Genomic DNA, 23,635 nt, shown 5'->3' with positions numbered 1-23,635 from the left:
ATATATTTGAGTATGAGCTTTTGTGGGCATCAGATGCAAAGCAGGAACTCCTAGAAGTACAGTGGAAAGGTCAGTTACAAGCCTTCTAAATTTCTTAAAAGGACAATGATACAAGCCTGTGAACACTGGAAATATCAGATTGGTTTCTATTCCATCAGGTATTATGAATATTGTAACTGGACATGGGGACCCTTAAAAATATAATTATCAGTATCTTTATCAGATTTCCAATTGGAAATCCAGTAAAAATAAGAAAAAAAATCCTCTTATGGCATTTGCAATAACTGTTCTCTGAATGGGGGGCATTTCCTACCTCTTCTTTTGGTTCAACAATGTGCTCTTGTATACCTCCACTACTGCAAAAGGAAGAAAACAACACAGAAATCCTTTGGGAGTAGCAAGGTTGTATAAGAGCAGCTTCTCAAACCAAAAAAAAAACACAGCCATCTATGGGGGAAAGGGAAAAAATCAGAATATGTTGATGGCTGAGAAGAGAGCTCTGAAAATTGGCACACAATTATTAGAGGATGGCAGGACATTGTGTATTGGATTTCAAGTATATCGGTCCATTGATTTGAGGGGGGCGGTTATAAGGTTAAGCTGAAATCACACTAACATCAGAGAATTGCAGCAAAAATCTAATGGCACATAATTCTTGGATGTGAAATTAATTCTTGCAGTGATGCTAGTGTGATTTTGGCATAAAATTTTAAAAATCATTAAAAAGAAATGGATCAACCAATTTACTTGGAATTCAGTACAGAGAGTCCTGCCATCCTCCCCTATCTGTATGCCCAAGGGGGCATGGCCTGGGATGCCGAGAGCCCGAACGAGCTCTCAGCTCATCATTTCAGGCAGTGTCGGCTGCCTGATAGAATGTTTTCCCCTTTCTCTCCCTCCAGATTCTATCAGGCAGTCGGAGCTGCCTGGAATAATTGGCAAAGAGTTCACCCGGGCTCTTGGTGGCCTGGGCATGGGAGGGGGGAGTTCGCTCTGGGCTCCTATGGAGCCCGAGCCACGGGGCTCAGCAGCCTTTCTCCATTAGCGGCCTGGGTTCTTTGAACCCTTTTGCTCAATGGTGGCTCCAACCCTGCAACTATTAACTGGACTGCTCTTTTTGGAAGTACTGTAAAGTACTGAGTGTTTGCTGTTACATGTAACTGAAGCTGCTAGATCCTCAGACTGGAGCAGTCTGTAGTCTGTAGTCTTTTTTTTTTTTTTAAAATAAAGTTCTCTCTTTTTATTCTTTGTAATTACACCTGCCTCTGAGAGGACTTTTAACTTTGGGGAAAGGGGTTTTACTTTACTGCAAACATGCCTCAAGGTTAATTGTTCATCAACCTACCAAATTTTTCTCTTCACGCATAGGCTACATGTGGGAAGCTTGTGTATTTTTCCATTTGGTAAAAGAACGAGAGTTTTCCTGGAATTTTGCACACATGGGGAGGGATTAAACACTGTTTAAAAAGGTGGGTGTGGTGGCAGCAATTACCAGGGGGACAGCATTGGTTGGGCAAACATGGGGGGAATGAAGCAGCATTTTTCTTTCCCCCACGTGGGCTTGCTTTGAGACAAAGGCTGGGCTTAAATCCACCATTCACTAATCCCCATTCATTACACAGAGGTTCTCAAACTTTTTGAGAAGAAGATGGCCTTTCACCATTGTGGCTGGGGATTAGGGGAGTTGAAGTCCAGTAACAACTGGGGACCCAGGTTTTAGAATCCCTGCATTAACCTATATTTTAGATTATTACAAGACAAAATAAACTAAAATATATGTATGAAACTAAAGTTTAAAAATAATTACAACAAATGTAATTTGTATTTGTTCGCAATACTAACTTGTACTTATCCAAGCAGGTTTTTTTGCGAATCTAACAAAAACTTTTCCTCCACCACCCACATCCCCTGGTCACTGAAACAGCACACCTTCTTACGTGTGCTCAGACTATGATTCTCTCTCATCGGCAATGCATAGAAATCTGAGACATATAAAGCACAGAAAGCCTAGAAATCTGTGCTAAAGCACCCTGCATTATTCTAAAAATAGAAAGCACTAAATCTGCTTTCAGAATGGATTATGCAAATCAAATGAATTTGCATATCATTGTTCAGCTGGCCTACTCTGTTCCAGTTGCTTTTGCAGAATTTTTATTTTCTTCTTGTTTTGTTTTTGGATTAGACTGAATGGAAAAGTTGGGGCTTCCTGTCCTTGGAAAGCTAACATGGAAGATGGGATAAGGGTTCCTTCTGGCCTGGTGTGGTAGTTTTTTACATGCAAAGAGCTGGGTTGGTTTAATGAGGGGGAAATTCAAGCATGTGGTTTTCATGCCTACATTCTAAAGTGCTACATTGCCGGCCCGGGACAACAGAGGACAGTGTATTGTTGCCTGAATGTGTAGATTGGTTCACAAGGCTCGATTGGTACAGGACAAAATATGAGATGGGAGAAGGTTACTGTGGTATATTTGCATTTGGAATTCGGAGGCACAATAACTGTAAGAGTCCTAAGAGGACAACTGTGTGTGTTTGTTTGTATATGAGATCAGGCTATTTTGGGCTATCTTTCTCTATAGTCCCCATCACCAGTGCTTCCCCTTGTGTGATATAAGTTTGCAGAGAATTAAAGCGACATTTAATGTGTCTTAACATTTATTTATTATTTATTCAAAATATTTATACCCTGCCCCTTCAGTGCTGGTTTGCCAGCAAGGCAGTTACCTTTAAGGAGCAGGGAGGGTGCTCTTACCACCACCACCCCACTGTGTTTTCCCCATGGCTGTATGCAAAATTGCTGGTGTGGGATGGCAGTGTACCCTCTTGCCACCCCAGTCAGCGTCAGACTGGTGCACCACTTAAAGGTAATCCCCCACTGCCACTGCAGCTGCCAAACTGGCCTCCTGCTGGTTCATGCACATCCCTACAGTGCACTACTGATAGGGGCAGCTTACAGCTTTAATAAAATACATACCATATAGGATAAAAATTAATAATGTTAAAAAGCTAAAAGACCAGACTAAAACCACAATTAAAATAGCAAGTTTTAATATTGAAATTAAAAGTTATCAGTAAAAAGCTAAGCCCTTAAAAAAACCTACCAGATAAAAGCAGAGGATAAATGCTTCTCTGAAAAGATGTGTCTTCAGTTGTTTCTTAAATACACTAAGGGAGGGAGTATGGTGAAGCTCTTCTGGGAGGATGTTCCAAAGTCAAGGGCCCACAACCGAAAAAGCCCTATCTCTAGTCCCCACTAGCCAGATCTCCATTAAATTTGCATTTTTAAATTCATGTTTTAAGATTTGTTTGGATTTTTTTTACTAATTTTAAAATCAAGGTTTTTTTGCTTCTTAAATTTTTATTAGATTTTTTAAAATGAGTTTTTCAACTGTTTTGTATTGTATTTTGTATTTTCTTTTTGCTTTTTTTGGGGGGGGGGTCTTTTATTATTTAATGTGTTATGTGTTTTTATTGTATTTTTAAATCCTCTGTTGTGAGCTGCCCAGAGAACAATTTGTTTAGCTGGGCCTGAGATGCCAAGTGGCGGGCCCTGGGATGTTCATATGGGTCAATGCACCCATATGAACAGGTACCCTACAGGTACCCTGGTCTTGAGCCATGTGGGCCTTTAAAGTTTAAGACCAGCACCTTGAATCTAGCCTGGAAGCGAACTGGTAACCTGTGAAGCTGCCACCGGTGTAGCACTCATGAAGCAACTTGCACCCATGAGCATCATAGCAGCAGCATTCTGGACCAGCTGACGTTTCCAAACTGTCTTCAAGGGTAGCCCCATGTAGAACACATTGCAGTAATTCAATCTGGACATCACCAAAGAACAAGTGACTGAGGTCAGCTCGGACTTATGCAAGTAGGATCGAAGATGGCATACCAGCTGTAGCTGGTAAAAAGCACTTCTTCACACCACCGCCAAATGTGCCTCCAAGGACAGTGTCGGTTCCAGAAGCATCCCCAAGCTGTGGACTTTGTTTTTCAGGGGAGTGTGATCCCATACAAGACCAGGTTTCCCTCACTACTCAGATAATAGGTTTTACCAACCCAGAGCACTTCCGTCTTATCTGGATTAAGTGTCATCTTCTTTGCTCCCATCCAGTCCAGAGCAACCTCCAAAGCCCTCTTCAGTACATCCACTGCATCCCTGGTCTCTGCTAGCTTAAATGATAGGTAGAGTTGGGTATCATCCACATACTTAAGGCACCTCTACTCACACCCATGGATAACCTTCCCCAGCATGTTAAACAGCATAAAGGAAAGCATGGATCCCTGTGTTACTCCATAGGCCAATTATCAATTATCATCAGAGTTTCACTCTTCCTTGCCAGTTTATATACTGGTTAAGTGTGCCGTGATTGGGTTCAGAGTTAGTCTGAATCCTGTACTGCCCTCACTGCCTCCATTAGGCATGAGTTGTTCTACAATGGTGTAAGCAAGCACTTCTGAAGTGCTCCCCTGTGCTCCCGAAGCCCTTCTCACAGCTGAAACACATTGCTGCCCTCAGTGGCGTGTTTCCACTGTGACTGAGGACTTTGGAAGTGCAGAAGAGTTCTCTAGAAGTGTCCACTTGTTTTGTTGTGGAACAATGCACAGGTAACAGAAGCAGACAGAGAAGAGGGAGAAGCCCCAGTGTGACCCAATAGCTGCTGCTTACATGCCTATTTTGTTAGGCCAGACTTTATTAACTTTCTATAATGAATGCAATGGAGCATAATTAACTTAGTAATCAGAGTGTGGGCAACTCCTCCCCCAGTGGGTAACAACCTCCTGGAGAGGTCCCCTTATTTAAGAGAACGTCTTCTTCGCCATGAGCCCCACAGCCTGTTAAGATCAGCTGGAGAGGTTCGTCTGCAGTTGCCACCAATTCGTTTGGTGGCTACTCGGGAACAGGCCTTCTCCGTTGCTGCCCCTGGACTTTGTAATGCGCTCCCTGTTGAAATAAAATCCTCTCCATCTCTGGCAACTTTTTAAAAGGCACTGAAGACACATTTATTCACCCAGGCTTTTAATTAGTCTTATAGTTTTAATTTTTAATGTTGGGTTTTTTAAATGCTTTTAATGTTTTAAATGATCTTAATTGTAAACCTCCCAGAGACACATGTTTTGTGTGGTATAGAAATATTTTAAATAAAAATAAATAAATAATAAATATCCTACAGTTGAGTGAATCAACTGGGCTTGTATGTTGCCAACTGTTCACCTGGCTGTTGACTTTCTCCTTACCACACAGTGATCTGTGCTGAGGGAGAGTTGCCCAAGTAACCATCATCTAAGCCCCAGAACTCTGCATGGGTGTGATGAGGAACTCCCCAAGGGGTTCTATTCCCAATTATCTTGGGGCCCGAAACCCTGAGGGGCTGCTCCATGGAGTTCCCTTCACCATAATGATGACTCTGGTTGACCACCACTCATCATATCTGCCTACCCCAGCGTGCACTCCCCTGCCCATGTGACAAAGGCTATCCTAATTAAGCATCCCACTGTTAACTGCCCAAACTCAATGGGAAGTAGGTGAAAAAATCGCCTCCAGGAGCCAACCAGGTGGCAATCAAAAATCCCCTGGGCCCCTAGAGGTGACCAGATTTCCTTGGCCCCTAAAGGTGACCAGATTTCCTTCAGTGAGCAAAGTGTAGGTGGATAGGTGCCAGACTGGGCTGGAATGAGGGGAGTCAGGCAGGGCCAGCCTTATAAGGCAGCCAGCACACCCATCTCTAATGGGGCACACAAACCACATGCCTGCTAGGCAGAGACACTGGATGTATCCCATCTGCATAATGGCTGGGTGCAATCCCACCTCCCCATGATATCACTCCGCTCATCAGGATAAGAGGCTGTTGTATTCTATCTAGTAGAATACTATAGTTAGAAAACAGTGGTGTTATCTGTATTTTGGATGTCAGGAAAGACCTGATACAAAAAAGATCTTAGGTTACAGCAACACATGTGCAGGTACTGCTGTGGTAGAAGAGCAAAGGTAGAATACAGCTGCTCTAACTTTGGAAATATAAACATCAGCAGTTAGATCTGTCTGTAGTACTAGTCTCAGTACCCTTGTAACACAGAGAGAAGGGCATCATCTAGAATTAATGTCCAGTTTGGAACTACCACATTTTTATCTACTTCTACTATGTACTTTACAAGAGATTTTTGAGATGTTTGGAAGGATTTTTCCTCCCTAAAGCACCGCCACAATAGTATTATGCTTTTTTTAAAAAACAAAACTATATTAAAAGATTTTACTTGGAATAGAGATAGTCATAGAAATTATTCTTCCTGTAACATAGATTCTGAAAAGTCAGAAGGGATTAAAGTTGTTAGCTCATTGTAACATTCAGAAGGTTTAACAGTGTATGAACTTGAGTGTGTTTGAATTTCTTCTGGTTCCCCAGCAGAAAGCATTAGAAACACAAGAGACAAAGGTCATTGAAAGTGGAGTCCTTCAGCTTCTTGGCAAAAATATGGAGTCTGCTTGTCTCAAAATCAGATAATTCTATTCAGGAACCTAAGGCACAGCACATTTAAATAATTCAACAGTATTCTTCATAAGTTATTTAAACTTCATTCACAAAAGTGATATTTGACCCGAATGTATCCCAAAGGCTTTTACAGAGTTAACTAATTCAGTCAGAGTTAAATAATAAATAACAACAGATTATTTTTCAGATGGGATTTAAAAACAGAGCATGAGACAAAAAGCCCTATTCATACATCTCACAAGCAGCCCAACCCAGGGTTGGGGGGTCAATCCCGATTCCAGCGCTGCCTCGGCTGCAAGCCCCAGTTTGAAGCCCAACGTTTTCCTGAGGTTAAAAGGTGCAAGCACACCCTCCACCCCAGGGCCGGGATCATGTGTGTGCATGCAGCCTGAGCACACACAGAGTCAGGCACCTTGACCACCCAATTCTCCAAATGCTCCGTGTTCATCATGTGGTGCATTATGGGATCACTGGAGGCTGGGACTCATTTTTCCAGACTCCATTGATCCACACTGCCAGGAGCAGTGGAGATCATGTGGGTATGCAATGGTGCACCAAAGAAAACAGAGACCAACATCTGGGAGAAGGTAGGCCCAACCCTACCTTTCCCCCTAACCACCCTAGCCATGAGGGATTTTGATTGCGAGAATAGCCTTATTGTGTTTAGCACATGTACTATTTGTGTGCAGTGTACACATGTACACATCTAGGCTTGTACAGTTGTATACTGCACATTTGTACAGCTATGTTCTGTGCATGTACAGTAGTACCCTTCCTATCTCTTCCTTGCATTTGTGAGGACCTGTATCCATCTTTTAACATGAATGCATTCTCACAAACACATGTACCTGTGTACAGATATCTGTATGCTTGTAAAATGTAAAATCTGAATAGGGCTAAAGAGAAGTGATAAAAAGAGAAAATAAGATTTCTTTCGGCAGTGCAGCCTAGTAACAGCAGAAGTGGAGAAGTCCAAATTGACATGGAGAATGTTTATTTTCAGCTAGTTTTCAAGAACTGGAAACATGCAGTCTGTATTCCACTTCTAACCCTAACAAGACTATTGGTGTTAGGCTGCTTGTATACTGAATATTCCTGTGTGAAATAATATGGAAGTATAAGAAGAAGGAGGAGTTCTGTAAAGAAAGCAACCCTCACACGTTAACTGAAGGCATGAAGCAGGAGAAGGAGCATGGCGGCTAGCATACACTTCACAACCATGTGCCTGTTGGCCTTGGGCCCCCACATATTCAATGCTTTGTCTACAGAGGGTCCTGCTGAATATTGGGAGGGTTCTTCCATGGCCAGTGTTCCAAATTCCTCCCTATGTTCAGAATTCCCCTTGAAAGCAAATGATGAGCATGTTGGTGCCTGGGGTTGTGACTATTGAACATGTCTCTGTGAGAGCATGACTAGCCAGTGGGCTCCCATTTCTCCAACACTTCTTCAGTATATGTCTAAGATTTCTTTTCTGAGCAGGCCTCTGGTCTCCTTCTTTTGCTTCTCTGATTTTTTTTTAAACCACCAAGAGAGGGCATTAAGCCAGATTTTCAGGTGCCCCGGGGCATGCAAAACTAGGCTTTGGCTTTTAAATGTGTATTTTGTTCACTTTTCTCTAAGGCCTTGGAAGAAATGTGTTTGACTGAAATCATAAAGGCATGAAACGAGTTAGGGATATAGCTGAGGAGTAGTAAATTTGGCAGTTACCCAACACAGGAGTGGGAGGATCTACTTTAAAGGGTCTAATTTATGGTTACGAACCTGAGGTAAGCCACCTGGAATATGAATATGACAAATATTTATATACCACATTTCAACAAAAGTTCCCAAAGTGATCTAAATACAAATAAGATGGCTCCCTGCCCCCAAAGGGCTCACAATCTAAAAAAAGAAACATAAGATAGACACTAGCAATAGCCACTGGAGGGGTGCTGTGCTAGGGGTGGATAGGGCCAGTTGCTCTCCCCCTGCTGAATAAAGAGAATCACCACTTTAAAAAGGTGCCTCTTTGCTCAGTTCCCAGGACTGAGATAACTAGGACCCAGATGCAAAATGGTATGTTTTGCATCTGGATTCAATGACCTGCTGCTCTTTACGAGCCATTCCCTTGGGTAAACTGGAATATAGAAAGTGCTTTATACATACCGACTGAGAATCCGACCATTGGTCCATCCAGCTCAGTATTGCCTATACCAGGCATCCCCAAACTGCGGCCCTCCAGATGTTGCTGAACTACAACTGCCAGCATACCCAGCCACAAAAAATTGTGTCTAGGGATGCTGGGAGTTGTAGTTCAGCAACATCTGGAGGGCCACAGTTTGGGGATGCCTGGCCTATACCGACTGGTAGCAGGTCTCCGGCAGGAATCTTTCCCAGCCCTACCTGAAGATGTCAAGGATTGAACTGGGACCTTTTGCATGAAAAGCAGATACTCTACTACTGAGCTACAGCTCCATTCCTGCATATACAAGTCTACATCTGTGTGGCCGCAATTCAGATATTCCAACACCTAACTCTAGAAATGGCCCACAGAGCTGCACAAAGGACCTGGTCAAAATCAAACAATTGGTTTTTGTTAACACAAAGCACAGAGCATATGCTTTGTCTGCATATCAGTCCCTGGCAGCATCTCCAGATAGGGTTGGGAAAGGTTGCTGTTCGCAACCTTTGAGAAGCCACTGCCTGTTGGTGTAGACAGTGCTGAGCTAGATGGGCTAATGGTCTGACAGTATGCAGCAGTTTCCTAGGGGTAGATTTGTTCTGGTCAATTACTGTAATAACATTGAACTGAACTATGGGTAGATTTGGGTTTCATATTTAGGATAGATTGCCAAATGTGGACTGGGGTCACACCGTTAGCCATTTTTTCCTCAAGAGGCAAAAAAGCTGGCAGCAGTGGAAAGTGACTCTAGGGTGGCATCAAGATTCCTAGAGTGGTTCTTGGAGGTGGGGGCCCTATTCCTGGACTGTCTGTAGGAGTCTGAGCCTCCGTCAACATAGCAGCACAAGAAGTGACAGAGTAATAAATGGGATGGAGTTGTTTCAGGGCCAATTGCCGTACGTGCGCTGTGTTGCCATTAGCCTTTTCTCCACCCAAAGGCTAAACTGCAACTGCAGCAGCTGCGGGCACATGGATTCCCCTTATTGGATCAGGCCACATGAGTATTATGCCGAGATCCTTGGCAGGAGAAGCAAATGTAACAAATTATAATAAATGTCCCAGGGGAAATGATTGAGCCATAAGCATCTGGGGTTTGTTTGGGAATGGCATATTTACTGGTACTCTTAACACTCAGCAGTGACAAATCTGACTTCATTGTTGGATAATGCTTCTGCATGCTGACATGATGTCATGTTTTGTGAAGTCTACACTGCTATGGCATTCTGCAAGATCTGTTCTAAGCATTTATTGGCCCCATCTTGCTGAAGCATGCTTCACTTCCTTCAAAGGCAAGCCTGATGACTACCAGAGATCGGATATTTTCAGTGGTGTTCTCAGCTTTGTTAGACTACAACTCCAATTATCCCCAGCCACAATGGTTGAAGGGGATAATGGGAGTTGTAGTCCAACAACATCTGGAACCCAAGCTTGAGAACTCCTGCCCTAGCTCTTGATACTCCCCCCTTAGAAAGATCTCTCTGTCACATATGCATCATATCCTTTGATGAGTTAAAACTGTTTCTAAAACTGTTTCTTCTAAATAGCTTTTGAGGAAGACAGACACTGTTTCATCTTTTATTTTCTCTTGGTGCTGTGTTTCTGTGTTTTGGCTTTGGATTGGTTTCAATTTATTACTGGATTGGTTTCAATTTATTATATTTTTTGTATTTTTATAATTGTATGGATTGTTAGCTCCCTGGAGTTCAATTGCTAAGGCTAAATGGTGGGGTGTTCATGTTTTAAATAAAAATGCATACATAAAATACATATTCAGTGATTTATAACCTGTTGCCCTAGAGCTGAATGTGTGAACTGTGGTTGAAAAAGAATATTGTGCTTGAGAGGATAAGGTGTGATATAGAAGCTCCATCTGTGGTGTTTAATCCATGCACTAAAAACAGGCCTATTCTGTTATGAAATATTTAATATTGTTGTCTGCGAAATGCAGTCAAGGGAGATAATGGATGTATCGCACAGAGAAGGCTCTGAAAATTCCACCTGTAGCAGACCAAGGTGGTGGGGAGGGAATGGCAAAGCCAAGGACTCCTCGTGAAAAGCACAACAATCCTTCCCTCATCTCAAGGGCTAATCATTGCTTATCTTGACTGAAGCACCACAGGAAGGAAAGGGCAATCTCTTTGACAATCAGGTCTCAAACTGTTTAGGGTTTTACTGCTTGATAATAACACTTGGAGAAACCTATTAGCATCCACTGTTCACTAGTGTAATGTGCTCCACTTTACGGTTGAAGAACTCTGCTTAGCAACTAGGTCACAGCATTCTGCTCTAACCTGTGGTTTTGGAATGGACTTATGGGGTAGCCCTCGGGGAGCTCATTACACTGAATCAGCTGAAGTCTTGAAGGAAACCATTTTCATAACGTTAATGTCACAAAGGGGAACACAGACATATTCATGCCATAGATTACGATCTAGAGAATCTTCATACATGTAGATGGTAACTGGTCTTGTGGCAGCAAGCATGAATTGTCACCTTTGATAAGAAGGGTCTGCCCTGGTTTGCATTTGAATGAGAGACTATGTTTCAACACTGTGAGATATTACCATTAAGAACATAAGAACATAAGAACAGCCCAAGGTTCATCTAGTCCAGCATCCTGTTTCGCACAGTGGCCCACCAGATGCCGCTGGAAGCCAGAGGCAGGAGTTGAGGACATGGCCTCTCTCCTGCTGTTACTCCCCTGAAACTGGTACTCAGAGGCATCCTGCCTTTGAGGCTGGAGGTGGCCCACAGCCCTCCGACTAGTAGCCGTTGATAGACCTCTCCTCCATGAAGTTATCCAAACCCTTCTTAAAGCCATCCATGTTGTTGGCTGTCACAAAATCTTGTGGCAGAGAATTCCACAAGTGGATTATGTGTTGTGTGAAAAAGTAGTTTGTTGGTCCTATATTTCCTGGCAGGGAAATTAGGGCAGGGACTGCTCAACTTTGGCCCCTGTGCAGATGTTGGACTACTACTCCCATAATCCCTGGCTATTGGCCACTGTGTCTGGGGATTATGGGAGTTGAAGTCCAAAAACAGCTGGGCAGTTCAGTGTTGGCTAGTGTAAAGTGATGCAGATTGGGATGAAAAACCCCAACTTCAAGTATATGTTGATGGGATCTGAGCTGTTGGTGACTGATCAAGAGAGGGATCTTGGGGTCATGGTGGGCAGCTCGTTGAAAGTGTCGACTCAATGTGCGGCAGCTGTGAAAAAGGCCAATTCCATGCTATGGATCATTAGGAAGGGGACTGAAAACAAAACTGCTAATATTATAATCCCCTTATACAAAACTATGGTGTGGCCACACCTGGAGTACTGTGTACAATTCTGGTCACCACATCTAAAAAAGGCATTGTAGAACTGGAAAAGGTGTGGAAGAGGGCAACCAAGTTGATCACGGGCCTAGAGCACCTTCCTTATGAGGCAAGGCTACAACACCTGGGCCTATTTAGTTTAGAAAAAAGATGACTCTGGGGAGACATGATAGAGGTCTATAAAATCATGCATGTTGTGGAGAAAGTAGATAGAGATAAATTCTTCTCTAACACACATAGCACTATAACCAGGGGTCATCCCATGAAACTGATTGCCAGGAAATTTAGGACCAACAAACGGAGGTACTTTTTCACACAATGCATAATCAGCTTGTGGAATTCTCTGCCATAAGAGGTGGTGACAGCCAACAGACTGGATGGCTTGGATAACTTCATGGAGGAGAAGTCTATCAATGGCTACTAGTTGGAGGGCTATAGGCCACCAGAGGATGCCTCTGAGTACCAGTTGCAGGGGCGTAACAGCAGGAGAGAGGGCATGCCCTCAACTCCTGCCTGTAGGCTTCCAACAGCGTCTGGTGGGCCACTGTGTGAAACAGGATGCTGGCCTAGATGGGCCTTGGGCCTGATCCAGAAGGGCTGTTCTTATGTTTTTATGGGACAAAGTTGAGCAGGCCTTAGGGGATTCGGCCACTCTGGGAAGATCACTTGCATGTGGAAGGTTCCAAGTTCCCTCCCTGGCATCTCCAAGATAGAGCTGAGTGAGACTTCTTCATGCAACCATGAAGAAGCTGCTGCCAGTCTGTGTAGGCAATACTGAGCTAGATGGGCAGTATTGGCCAATGGTTCAACTTGGTATAAGGCATATACATCTTTATATATTCCTATGTAAGAGATTGTTGGCCTCATCAGAATTTTGTATTTTACAAGCAAATGGGAACCTTAGAACATGACTCTTGGATCATGAACACATTGGCTGACCCCTTGACTAATGAAGCACCTGTTTGGGCACACTTTGAACTTGAGTAATAGGGCTCAATGCAGATTTCACTCTACCCTACAGGATTCAGATGGGGTATCCAGATACTAGTAGCTAGATGTGAGTTTCTGTAGTAGCTGACGATGTTCAGATTTATAAGATTGGTAAATTTATGCTTGTAGATTATTAATTTACTTTTCTTTGTTTTTTTGCAGGATTTATTTATACATGTGGTGGAACGTTAAAAGGACTCAATGGTACTATAGAAAGCCCTGGCTTCCCATATGGATATCCAAATGGTGCAAACTGTACATGGGTAATAATTGCAGAAGAAAGAAACAGGATACAGATAGTATTTCAGTCTTTTGCTCTAGAAGAAGAATATGATTATTTATCATTATATGATGGGCATCCTCATCCTACAAACTTCAGGACAAGGTAAATCATGTTGCTACTCTATCAAAATTCTGCTTGCTACACAATTAGCATATTTGCTAGAAATGTCTTTCCCAGCAGGATAATACCCAGCAGTGATGGCTAGAACTATCAGAACCAATGTCCTTAATTTATCTTTTCCATCTGTCTTGTTTAAACTGTTTTCTATAGCAAATGCCAGTCTGAAATTACAAGACAAGGTAAGGCAACATGAGATAGTATTGCCTATTCAATTTCAGACTGAAAACCACTTTGACATAAATACATTAGCTTTTGAGAACTGGAAATATAGGAACTGAGAAAGCAAACACCTTGTATCCCAAATCTATCTTTCATACTGAACAGTGTGAGCAATTGTTTGTGTTTATTCCCCTGCAATATGTCCAGGGTAAATAACCATCCCTATTCTATCTTTTGGTGAAATTTGGGAGACACCTTTTTAAACACATTGGCTGACATCCAGACACATACTGCACTAGTGCAAACATCTTGCACTAGTACCAGAATGTTGGGCTAGCTAGTTTTGATAAGTCGGAAGCTTGTGCTCCAGACTAGTGTTGCACTGGTGTAATAGATGCGCTTGCTTGTGGCCTGCCTCCTCCTGTAAAACTTCTTCTTCAGTCCATATATGTCACAAGGAATGTTGCAAAGCTCTCCTCTCTCCTTCTTGACCAAGCGTGGACTGAGAGCGCAAGAGATGATGCAACTTCAAGCATCTCCTCACCTAGGCAAACCTTCTTAGGTTTGTGCGCATCTCTGCCGCATAGTCTGGTTGTCCAGCATTGTTAGTTTGTGCACAAGAACAATTGAGTAATAGAATTTCCCTTCCACTTCCATAACTGTCTTTCCAGACTGTAAATATTGCTAAATGTGTTTGTGTTGCAGCTTTTCATTCATTCATTCATTCATTCATTCATTCATTCATTCATTCATCTAGCTTATATGCCGCCCAAACGTTCATCTCCGGGCGGGTAACATAAAACAATTAAAACACATATAAAAATTAAAACAAATCAACAGTTTAAAATCAACCATATAATTAAAACAGACAATTTTTAAAAGCTGAGAAAGCTTGGGGGAAAAGATGGGCTTTCAGGTGTTTTTTAAAAAATGGCCAGGGATGGGGAGGATCGTAACTCAGCAGGGAGCGCATTCCACAATCTCAGGGCAATGACCAAGAAGGCCCGTCTCTGTGTAGCCACCAAATGAGTTGGCGGTAACTGGAGACGGACCTCCTCAGATGACCTCAATGAGCGGTGGGGCTCATAGTGAAGAAGATGCTCTCTTAAATACCCAGGGCCTAAGCCATTTAGGGCTTTATAAGTTATAACTAGCACTTTGTATTCTGTAATTAGTACTTCCAAATCCACTGTATATTTAGACCAGGTGCATAGCTATGATTGAACAAGGGGAGACAAATGTCCCTGGGCCACTGGACTCAGGTGGTCACATGCCCATGGCACACTGCCCCTGCAGTGTTGGTCCTTGTGTTCCCCTGCTGCATCGGGCATCTGATGAGATGAATAAAGTCCTTTTGAGAATGCAATTAAAGCATTAATGTTGATGGATTCTGTTTCACCAATAAACAAACACAGAAATGATGCAGAGAATCCACCAACCCTACAGCCACAATTTCACTATTCTGACTGTAAGATAATCAGGGTTAAGTAATATCTTGGGTATGCCCTCACATCACTTCCTGTCTCTCTTCCTCCATGGTCCTGCTGCTTTCTTGCCTCCCTTGGCCAGCAGTGGTTGGTGAACTTGCCCGACAGTCGCCTTACAACTGCAAGGCACACTTTGACTAAATGTCTGATTGGCCAACAAAGTCAGAGCTGAAACTCTTATGGAGTGTATAGCAGGAGGAGTTAGGATAACCACATGATCCCCTCTGACCAGTTCCTGGAGCAAGTTGAATATGGTTGCTGTATACATCGCTCCATTGTTCACACAGATGTGAGAAAAAATGCCTTTCTTTCAGTGGCTAAAGACTGAGAAGTCCTGACAACTTTAAAAAGTCATTCTTTTTTCTCTTATTCCTGTTTTATGTGATGAAAACAATCCAGTGCCACCTTTAAGAGCCAGGGTCAGAGAACTAGTTGTCTACCTATTCTTTGGAGAACTTATTGATCCCGATGAAGTTTCCTTTATAAACAAAGGCCTCTGGAGCCTTTCAGAGTCCTCGGGAGTCCTCTCAAAAACATGTATTTGTTACAACAGGGTCCAGGTAATTTGCCTCTCTCTTTACTGCTCCTTCTCTGTCTAAATTGACCAGCTGAGCAAAAGCAGTCTGAAATGATTAGGGAGCAAATTAAAGGCTCAGCATTTTTGACACACCTTTGAACTACCGAGCACAGAATCATTGATTTTCTTCAAACAGCCTCATGCCGTGTTGCAACTTTGTCCACCACTTAGAAGCAAAAAGTACTGAGGACAGATAAGATTTTCAATGGGGATTCAGAGCAGTAAGGAACGATTCAAGAAATAATGAGACTCCAAGTGTCATCTATAGGATCTCTGCAACTAAACCGATGCAAAGATCGAGTGAGTGGGTAACATAATCATATTGGATTACATAATTGTGATTAGATAATTACAAGCAGAATTATAAATGCATGGCAAGAAATCAGGCAAAAAAAGCATACACAAAATCATAGTAACAAATTCTAGAGGCATCACTGTGCTAGGCTGTTGTAACAAAAATAAGTCTTGTGTCTGTTGAAGATGTTAAGGTGAGATTTGTGGCAGTTTTCATGGATTACAGCTTCATCAGACATATGTAGTGTTATCCTCAGTTGTCAGATTTACAGACACACATACACAAACACAAATATACACATTGTAAAATTATATATATGGCCATGAAATGTAAGTGGTACAGACTGAAAATTATGCATAAAGCCTAAATATATACGAAATAAGCACAGGGACCATTTGTGGCAGATATGGTAGATTTTAACATGGGATCAATTCAGATATTATAGTCCTCAACAAATGCAATTAGGAAGGTGAAGCATAGGAACATAGGAAGCTGTCATATATTGAGTCAGACCATTGGTCTATCCAGCTCTGTATTGTCTACACAGACTGGCAGCGGCTTCTCCAAGGTTGCAGGCAGGAGGCTCTCTCAGCCCTATCTTGGAGATACCAGGAAGGGAACTTATAACTTCCTGATGCTCTTCCCAGAGCATCTTACAGTGCTCATAAATGTAGACTCCCATTCAAATGCAAACCAGGGCAGACCCTGCTTAGCAATGGGGAGAATTCATATTTGCTACTGCAAGATGAGTATTGAGAGCATGCCTCTCTGGATGTCCTCAAGAGATGTACCTTACTACCACCCAGCATCACCTATTATCGCGTAGGGTCTGATCGTCCGAATGGCCCCTCTACACCCACTCCAAATATATGCTTAAAGAAGTGTTTGAAGTGTGTGTAGAGGGGACATTTGGATGAACAGCCCCTCTGGCAATAGAGAGATGTGCTAGGAGGGCATTGGGACATCCGCAAAGGCGTAATGATGGGTTTGCTCTTGGCACATTGCATCCTAATTGCATGTGCTGGGGACTGTACCATCTAAACTGGCTCCATGTTATAATCTCCTATAGTTGTCATAAATGATCACTGTACTTGATCTGTATAGATTTAGACTTTACACATAATGTTTGTGTGCTGAGATTTGTTTTGTCTGAACTGGCCCATGATCTTTCTGGATTTCCTTGGTTAATTAATTCCTATAGTGAGAAAGAAAATCCTGGTCTCAGTTCAGGACCACAGTTTTCCTTCAGCAGTTTCATGGGAAAATCTCTGGACTTCGACATTATTTTTTCAAAGCATAGCAATTTTCAGGGTGGATAGCAGGACCAGAATTACACAAGCAGAATATACCTGAGCACAACAGGTGGACCTTGTTATTTGCGGATTCATGTATCTGCAGTCAGGAAAAAGGCACCCAACCTCGGCATACTTAAAACAAACAAAAAAACTTGCTGACCTCACATATCTGCAAGTCAGAGGTGGCCAAGAATTACCATGGAGGTCATTTCCAGCTGCCATTTTCTTCAATGGAGCCAAAAAATGGCTCCCATCTTTGTAAAAAATAATAATAATAGGGGGGACACCGATTTGGGAGCACAACACAATTCAGGGGGAGCAGCAGAGCATGGTAAAAAGTACCCCCCTGCAAAATTTGGCCAATTTCATCCAATCACGAACCTAACCCCTGTGATCCCATAGGATCTCATAACTCAATATCGGTGCTTTCCATATATGCAGCTGCAGCCCTGAACAGAACCTCTGCAAATATTGAGGTTCTCCTGTACTTTTCTATCCTGAATCTGAAATAAATATTTGCTAATATTCAGAATCTGTTGAAATTACCAATTTGGAGATGTTTTGTAAAGATATTTAGGTCAGCTGCCCTCTCATTGTCCAATCTGTACCTGTAACTATAGTTGCTTGAAAACATAAGCATGAATTAGTGGGAAACAATTTGATTCAGAACATTTATACTAAGACTTTTCATTGCTTCATGGTGTTCCCCGGTATGCAGACATATGTGGAAAAGAGGATATCATGGTCAATTTTATCACCATGCCACAGCAGAACTCAGTTATGTTATTTAGCTTTTTGCTAAGTGTGTTGCTAAAAATAGCCATAGTGGTCCCCTTCCCATTTGCAGCTCTGTGCATGGTGCAGAACACCATGCTGTGAGAAAGGAGCCTACAATGCATAGGCAACACTGCCAACAAGAATCAAGGATATCGGGGAAGTCTTCATGCTATCAAGTCATATTTGACAAATGTCTATTTCTTTATAAGCATATTCAAGCTGGAGAGCAGTGAGAGGTTCTGGTATGAAGGTTAACTACTGACATGTTCACGAAATGAGAGTGGGTTCAATCATGTATTCCATTTACACTTTTTCAGCTGTGTTGGCATTCCAAACCTTCCCAAGAGGTCAAAATAGATGTTAATGATTGGGGTTAATGCTTGTGTTGTAGTCAGGTATGGAACCCACCCACCCCCGCAAGAGAGTTCATCCCACCATCTGTGCTATAATCTGTATCTTCACCCCCAATAGCTGCTTTTGATGCTGTAAAAAAGGGTTGTATTGGTGCCCATAAGAACATTTTTCCCAGGGCAAATAGTAGCTGCAGGGAGCTGATCCAGATAAGCACCATCACACACACACACACACACACACACACACACACACACACACACACGTATTGCTCATTGTCCTAGGAGCCCAGGGCAGTGAACAACAGTTTTAGAACAGCAGATAAAACTGTTATAAAATTTTGTTAAATATACACTAAAAACAACAAACAACTACAACCTTCAGGAAAATGAGCTTCAGCAAGTGTCTGCACACAAAACAGTGCCCTCCTGGCAGTCCTCAAAGTACCTGGGGCCTAAGTCATTGAGGGCTTTAAAGGTAATAACCAGGGCCTTGAATTGTACGCTGGAATGTATTGGCAGCCAATGAAGTGTCTTCAAAATAGGTGTAATATGAGCACTGCAAGCAGCTCCAGATGTCACTCTGACCACCACATTCTGTGCTTTCTGAATACTTCTCAAGGGCAGTCCCATGTAGGGCACATTGGAATAATCCCACTATGATTAAGGCATGAGTGAAAGGCCGAATCAGCCTTTTCAAGGAAGGGGCATCTGCTGCACCAGCCAAAGCTATGCAAAGGCACTTCTGGCCACCACCTGATTCTCTAGGAGCAGTGCCAGATCCAGAAGAACCTCTCACCCAGGCTGTGTGGGGCAGAGAGTTTAACCGTCCTCTCCCCAGTGCTGCAGTCCCAATCAGCAAGGCCCTCAATCTGGCTGATAGTTACTAAATAAGGAACAAGCTCACAACCCTAACTACCTACTTCAAGTAGTTTCTAATTTGGGTAGTTTCCAGTTAATACTGTGTCGAAACTTAACTATGGAAAGCAGGTTCATACAGCCCTCTAGTGGGACTCTTAATGCAGGCCTGCAGCAAGGTTTCTCCTAGGGCAAAGAGCAAGAGCAGGGGATCTGGAGGCTTGGTTGTGTGTATGGAGCCTGTGAACAATTAATTCACTGTGCCTGAGAATACCACACTACTGTGTCTTTGGTTGTGCTCTTCTCCCATCCATTTTGGAGATCTGAATGAGGCACATTGGTAACTTTTTAGAAGATTATTTGGCTCTAACTAATTTTAGATTTTTTTAGATAATCTTTACTTAATCTTTTTGTTGCTTAGATCTTACTTAGGGACTAAGGTTCTGTATAGTAAGAGTGTGACTCTTTAGAAAAATAGAAAGCTTTGACCCAAGTGTCAGGGTGTGAAATGACTTTGCTTCATAGCTGTGAGTCCCCCGCCCTCCCATTGCTAAGATATCCCTTCCCTACTTTCAGATTGTCAGAGGAGCTCTAACCCCCAGACCTTGGGGACCTGGCCTGTGGCCTCCAAGGTCCAGGGGGGCCTCCAGTGGAGCGGGGGTGGGGCCTCCTGCCACCACCTCACAACCGCCCCACCACTGCCTTGCTGCACCGAACTGTGGTTATCTTACTTTATGTACTTTACTTTAGCTGCCAATGTGAGGGGTAGTGGATAGGGGGTGAGCTGAGAAGGCCTCCCCCTGCCCTATGGTGGTGGTGGCTGGAGCGACCGCTGGGCCTACCTGACCTTGCCCAGCATTCCTTGCAAATTGTGAGGTGCTCCAGCACACCAGTGCAGAAAGGAGTGTCTTACCATTTGCACCCCACACACTGGTGGCTAAAGTAAAGTAAATAAAGTAAGATAACCACTATTCAGTGTGGGAGGCTGAGCACAGGGTGGTGGTAGGAGCCCCCCCAAATGCAGGGGGGGCTTGCAGCAGGGGGATCTCACAGCAAGGGTGGTTCAGGCACCAGTTTTGCCTAGGTGCACCCCTGAACATTGTAAAACATGTACTTAGGTAAAGCTCAGATGGGTTATCAGATCATGTGAGACAGATTTATGGCTTTAATAGCTTACAATTTTCTATTCATTCTTTTTATGGCAGGCAGAGAACTTAAATATTCATAGGGAGAGAAAATACATTTTAAAGGGAAATTGGATTTATCTTCAAATGACAAAGAAACCACAATAACTGGATTTATCTTCAAATGATAAAGAAACCACAATAATTATACAAGTACATTATACAGACATTTTAAATATTTTCTAATGAAATAATGGCTGATCAAAAAGTTAGATTGTCGGGGATAACAATCTCACAAATCCATTTCTGATTGTAAAGCAGCATAAAACATGTTCTGCTTGCTATTAATGACAAAGCATGTGTACATTTCCTTGTGTATTGTTCTTTAGTGTGGAAACTTGCAATTTCGCCACAACATTTCTTCCTTTACTTATAATACTGCCTTTCATTTTGTCCATGCCTTACTTTCCACATCATTAATGCTCATGGCGAAATTGTTCTTGAAGTTCCATCTTTCAGATGTCTTTATGAGTTACTTGATCTCTTCCAAGGCCAATATGCATGTGCAGGCAAATTAAAATGTACAGAGTTCTCAGGTCTCACAGACTCCGGGGCATAAAGCAGCCATCTCATAAGGTAATGCTGGGACTGTGTGTGTGCTTAGGTATCAGGGAAACAGAAGACAATAGGGGCGTGAAGTATCAGTCCCTGCAGTTGGTCAGAAGTCTGTAGATTCTGGATTGGCCAGTCCTGGCATATGTATAAGGACTCTGGGTTACTGCCTTTGGGGAACTAAGCTGGATACATATAGATATTAGATCTAGAAGCTAGAACCTGAAATGTAGCAAGGAGAAGTTATTACCATGTTGACTAGCAGAGGTGCTCTAACCTCTGGACCTTGGGGCCCCAGTCCGTGGCCTCCAAGGTCCGGGGGGCCTCCAAATGGCCGGGGGGGGGCTCCTGCAGCTATCCTGCACCCGCTGCATCGAAACTCCTTTAAAAAACAATTCAGCCACTGCACGGCCAAGCAGTCCTCCCCCCAACGGTGGCTGGAGTGAGCACTGGGTCTGTCAGTTTGGCCCATCAGCTCTTACTAACTGCGAGGCGCACCTGCACAGTTGAGAGAGATCATCTCAAGCCCATGACATCACAGGCTTGTGACTATATGTCTCAACTGCACAGGCACGCCTCACAGTTAGCAAGAGCTGCTGGGCCAGACGGACAGGCCCAGCGCTGACTCCAGCTGCCGCTGCCAAGGAGAGGACTGCTCTGCTCACTCCCCGGCAGCTACCACTCGAAGTGGCAGCTGAAATTTAAAAAAAACAGAGGTTCAGGGGCAGGAGGCCCCCAAAAGTAGGTTTTGGGGGGCCTTGCAGTGGGGTGGCTCACGGCGGGGGTGGTCCGGGTGCACAAATTACCTAGGTGTGCCCCGTTGACTAGGTAAGAAGGTTTCAGGTTAAATAACAATTGAGACAATTCAGGGGGCACCTTGATATTTCATAGGGCCCTCCAAATGGCCTGTGAAGTACCAAGGTGCCCACTGAATGGTTGATGGTTCAGAGGGTCAGTCCAATTAGCTTTGTCCTGATTTGTAGTGGCCACAAAAGCTTCAGCTCATCTCCCCTTCCACCGCTCATCTCTCCCCATGCCCTGAACTCTAGTTAGCACTTCACAGGCTGGTCCTGACACTGAGACTGTACCATTTATAGATTGCAGAAGGGAGAATTGCATGTTTGAATGCTCCCTCACATTATAAAACCCAAATAAAAATGTGCTATACATGGAAATGTAGCATGTCAGGGAGATGGATCTAGGTTGCTGAATTGCATGTACAGGGTGGTTGTTTTTTTAAAAAGTAAGAGCATTCAGATATGTCATCTCACAACCATTTTCTGAAATGCTATAGTCTCAGGAACTCTGTAACACATGGGGGGCTATTCACATGCCTCTGTGGGCAGGCAGGAGAGAGGCAGGGTTCAAACTACCTTCACCCAGACAATCACCCTTAGCCCCTGCATTGTGTGCAAGGCACGCACCCACACGACCTGTGCTGCCAGGTGCAGCATGGATCAGCAGAGGCTGGGACTTGTTATCCTGGCCTCCTGGTATCCCACAGTGCACCGCGTGCTGAGTGCGGTGCACTGGGGGATTCCTCCAGCGGACAGGAGACACATGATCCTGGCAGCCAAGGGTGTGTTTGTGCACTTCACCTTGGCTAAGAACCGGGCGTCGGCACTGGGTTTGTCCTGGTGAGACAACCGGAATCCGTGTGGATCGCAGCAGTTCTCATGGGCAGCCAAGCCCAGAATTGGCCGCCTAGGCTTGGGCTTGGCTGCTTGTGAGAACAGCCTCATGATATAGCTGTGCATGTACCTGGGTGCGCTCTCTCTCTCTCTCTCTCTCTCTCTCTCTCTCTCTCTCTCTCTCTCTCTCTCTCTCTCTCTCACACACACACACACACACACACACAGTTAGCCCTTTTATCCAATTACATTGCTCGATAGCTATTGGAAGCACCGGGGGGTGGGGGGGCTGGGGGACACAGAAGGGCCAAAGTGCATTTCTGGGTCGGTGAGCTGTGTCCCACCTGTTAGATATCTGAAACAGAAACAGGGCAGCTGGGGAGGACAAGAACTTTTCTGAGGGGGTGCTTGCCCACCCATGTCCCCCTTCTGGTGCCACCCTTGTCAACTGCAGCATGGAAAACCTGCAGTTGACAAGGGTGAAAAGCTGCAGTTGACATGTCCCCTGCCAACTGGACAAAGAGGCAGCTTTTTAACGTGGTGATTCTCTTTATTTAGCAGGGGGAGAGTAACTGGCCCTATCCACCCCCAGCACAGTACCTCCAGTGACTGTTGCTGGTGTTGTTGTTGTTGTTATTAATAGTACAACCTCAATTGCAGAACTGGCTGCCATTGCCTGTTTCCACAGTTGCCGAGATTAGGTGTTATGTGTGTCTATGTGACCTCCATTGGGTCTGCTTGCCTGCCAAGTGGAATATTTCCTGTGAACTAGCCCTTTGACTAATGAGGAATGCATTTTCACAGCAGCACACAGTCTGTGCCTTTGTGTCCTTCTTGTTATATCTATTGTCATCCTTCGTTATAGAAATTAAGCTTTTTCTCTTTCCTGATGTATTATTTTCATTTGTGTCTTCTTAATAAAGACACTGCAAAAGGAACATTTGTGAAATCACATTGTAAAATATTCATGTTCAAGCTGAACTTAGGTTAAATTTAAGTATATTTCCCTTTCCCCCTAATTCATGGTGACTTGTTCTAGGCTCCCTGGAAGTTTCTTACCTGTAAGTGTGCTGATTACATTCCAAACAGGCCATGTTATTAGCTGAAACAAAT

General features: G+C 43.5%; 1 protein-coding gene across 7 annotated transcripts in view; it reads left to right on the top strand.

Moving 5' to 3' along the window:
- CSMD3 (CUB and Sushi multiple domains 3) overlaps nucleotides 1–23,635 on the top strand; it is a 1,041,917-nt gene that overhangs the window by 151,208 nt on the left and 867,074 nt on the right. For all 7 annotated transcript variants that reach the window (XR_008306202.1, XM_053246219.1, XM_053246218.1 and 4 more), the window contains exon 2: nucleotides 13,117–13,339. Coding sequence is in view for 6 of the 7 variants with exons in the window: in XM_053246219.1 (XP_053102194.1) it covers nucleotides 13,117–13,339 (223 nt within the window). In the remaining variant the exon portion in view is untranslated. The remainder of the gene's footprint in view (nucleotides 1–13,116; nucleotides 13,340–23,635) is intronic.

The sequence above is a fragment of the Hemicordylus capensis genome, chromosome 4 (assembly GCF_027244095.1).
Source record: "Hemicordylus capensis ecotype Gifberg chromosome 4, rHemCap1.1.pri, whole genome shotgun sequence".
NCBI classification, from domain to species: Eukaryota; Metazoa; Chordata; class Lepidosauria; order Squamata; family Cordylidae; genus Hemicordylus; species Hemicordylus capensis.
The sequence above is the reverse complement of the archived record's forward strand: the minus strand, read 5'-3'. Positions and strand labels throughout refer to the sequence as shown.